At 49.9% G+C, this 3,153-nt stretch overlaps 1 protein-coding gene across 1 annotated transcript; it reads left to right on the top strand.

The window, feature by feature from the left end:
* Nucleotides 1-1,171: 1,171 nt before the first annotated feature.
* Nucleotides 1,172-2,567, top strand: NGA_2111100 (uncharacterized protein; the record flags this gene model as incomplete). Its single annotated transcript, XM_005854153.1, has 1 exon — nt 1,172-2,567. A coding segment is annotated over one exon (1,283 nt), but the record flags the coding sequence as incomplete, so codon positions are not given.
* Nucleotides 2,568-3,153: the final 586 nt, after the last annotated feature.

Below are 3,153 nucleotides of genomic sequence, written 5' to 3'. Positions count from 1 at the left end.
CCCCCCCGTCCTCCCCCTCCTCCTCTCCCGGGTCTTGTCCGGCACACCGGGCTCCTGCCTCGAGTGTTCTAGCCTCCCCACCCATCTCGATTGGAAGGAGTGGCAGTCTAAGCAGCAGTAAGGGTCGAAGGCTGTTGGCCCATTCGATAGAAGAGCGTTTGGTGGCCTTGCAGCAAAAAGAGAGAAAATTGGAAAAGGCAGACAAATAGTAGCCATTGCGTGCAAAAGAACAAATCAACCGCTGTAACAACGCCCTATAGCTGACCGTCGCGATATTTATTGTATCTATTAGAAATGATGCTATCCTGTGCCCGTACAATTGGTATCGATAAATCCCGTCCTCGCAGGGCATACATGCACAAACCAGTACCTGAATGATCGGGGTCCTCCCTTTTTCTGACTTGTCGAAGCTCAATTTTCCTCCACCCCTTTGTGTTGTCCATGTCTTCTCTTCATAAAACAGAGGTGAATGAGTGCTCTTAACGAGCGTTAAAGGGCAAAGTTGATCGAGTCATCGGCTGTAGTGACTATGCTATACTCTTGTAACAGCATGAATCAAACGTGTTGTGAATTCTTAACTTCATTAAGGAAAGGTGAGAATGAATAACATGGATCAATACCATGCAGGACAAACCTATTTCACAGACAAAGTCCACTTGTGACTACGCATCTTGTCGAGCATAACTTCGTTACCCAATTTGACGTGGTTTCTCAAATTCCATATAGTCCTCTCTTTCATTATCGAAGTGCCTATTATGTCGTAAAATAAGAGAGACATCTTCAAGTTATGACACTTTGACAGGAAGTACTGAGACGCATAGCATACAAATGGCAGACAGTGAATAAGCTCCCTGCTCGTGACCCGTCTCCCCAAAGGCGACCCGGATGTGGAACCGACGCGAGCAGCCCGCCATCCGGTACCTAAAGCTTTTGTCGTGCCGTAAAGCTTGTGATGAGACAATATGGTGGGCAGCTGAACACCATTTATAAGCCTGAAGTAGTCACTACGTGGTGAAAAGTGTACTAATTCAACGCCTCGGCGTTCAAGGTGCAATCCAATCCGTCCAAGATACCAAGTATTTGCGAGGAGGTTGTTCCTGCTTTCCGACCACCCACCATGGCCGCCACCATTTCCTCTCCTTACACATCCCATTCCCCAATCTTGCTCCTTAGCACCCACACCAAAATAGTGATAGCAATCGCATGGGTCGACTGGATAGTGCCCGTAAGGGCAATATTGCTCGGAAGCGTCGCCTTCAGGCGGTGGCGGAGGAATTTGAGGCAGACCGGGCTCTGCAAGTTGAGGAGTCTCTGGACGCAGCGAAGCCGGACGAGGATCTATTTTTCGTAGACACCAGCGCTGATACCACTTTACCACCCACGCGAAGCAAGGCTGAAAAGCGTCGGCGCTTCTTTAGTGAGAAAGTGAGCTCTGTGGCAATGCCCTCTGAGCATCTAGTCAAAGCAGTACAGCGTATCGTCAAAAGTCAACAGAAAGAGAAAAAGGCCAAACCGGACGATGATGGAGCAGGGAAAACCAGTATTCATCGACAGTCGAAAGGAAAGGTCGAGCAACAGGGTCTTTACGATATGTGGGATGCAGGAAAGGGAAGCACAGGAGGGAAGGGCAAAAGCAAGAAGGGAAAGAAATGTGAAGCCCCCCCCGTCCCTAAATCCAAAAAGCGGCCATTGAAACCGCCTCTTGCCTCTACATTGTCACTGATCGAGCGGCCGCTAGGAGGACAGTCATACAATCCTCTAGCAGAGGACCATCAGCAGGCATTGGTGGCTGCGGTGTCGGTGGAGGAAAAGCGGAAAAAAGCGTTGGAAAAACTGAAAGCACCGCTCAGTGTCATGAGTGAGGAAACGAAGGCGCTGATATTGAGCGATTCTGAGAGCGATGCAGAGGAAGAGGGGGCATTGGAGGAAAGGAGCGACGGGGATGCAGGCGTGGCGACGAAGCGGATGTTGAGAAGGAAGGGGAAACAGACCAAGGCGGAGAGGAACAAACAACGGCGCCGAAAGATCCAGGAGCACGAAGCCGCGCTAGAAAGAGAACGGAAGCACCTGCTGCAAGAAGCTTCCAGGGCGCAAGAATACGCCAAGGCCCTTCGTCGACGAGAAGCCGAAGCAGGAGGCGCGAAGAGGAAACGGCAGACGGATGACCAGAACGTCCCGAAAAACCACCGAAGCCAGCACTTTGTTCCCCGAGATCTACCCCGGGAGAAAGTGTTACTACCCATGGATAAAAATCCCATGCAGGCCCCGTCTTTTCCTGTTCCTCTTTCCGATGAATTGGGGGGCAGCCTGCGGACCGTGCGGACGAAAGGCAATTTGGCGTCCGAGACCCTGGTGTCTTTGCAAAGAAGGGGACAGTACGAGGTCGTGCCGCAACGAAAGAGCGCTCGACCAAAGCCGCGGGTTAAATTTGTGGGAAAAATAAGGGGAGAATAGCCGCAGGGAAGGATTCAAGGGATGTGTGGAGAAAAATAGGGTAGAAAAGACGATTGTTCGAAGAGGTAATCTGTTAGCGAGGAAGGGAACCAAAAAAAAGAGCAAAGCATTCATGGCCAGCTTCCACGCGCAATAAATGTGACTCGATGGGTCAATTTTACATTTTGCTCCGTCGGTGAGTAATTTCTCCAATGTGCACTTTTCTTTATCGTCCGTCCACAAGGGGCACCATCACTGAAATTGAGCTCTCACTATATCAGTGGGCAGGGATAATGCAAGTGTTGTGTGGTAGTAATGCGCCGCCAAAGCTCCACAGATATGATATTTACCTTCTGCGTTTCTGCGTCGGATGTTTCTGCGGGAGGAAACTCTAGCAAAAGCGTTGTCAATCAATTAGCATCCTCCTTCACGCCTTTCTCCTATTTTGCGACGTACGTTCAAAAATGGTGTAAAGCAATCACTGAAAGGGACTTCCTGTCGCGCTTTAATCTATTTTTATCAGTCCTTACACTGGAGGAAATGCTCCTTTTCTTGTTCGCGAACGTGTCTTCGGTAGACATATTTATGGGCCGGGACATCCCAGTTGCCAATTGGCAAGAATTCGGTCGTCCACTAGACTACCAGGCCAGGGGAAAGGCAGATGACTCGTTGATGCTGCAGGATCCATACCAAGAAATTGAATTAGCATATAACGTGGAC

Source organism: Nannochloropsis gaditana (genome assembly GCF_000240725.1).
Source record: "Nannochloropsis gaditana CCMP526 unplaced genomic scaffold scaffold606, whole genome shotgun sequence".
NCBI classification, from domain to species: domain Eukaryota; class Eustigmatophyceae; order Eustigmatales; family Monodopsidaceae; genus Microchloropsis; species Microchloropsis gaditana.
The sequence above is the reverse complement of the archived record's forward strand: the minus strand, read 5'-3'. Positions and strand labels throughout refer to the sequence as shown.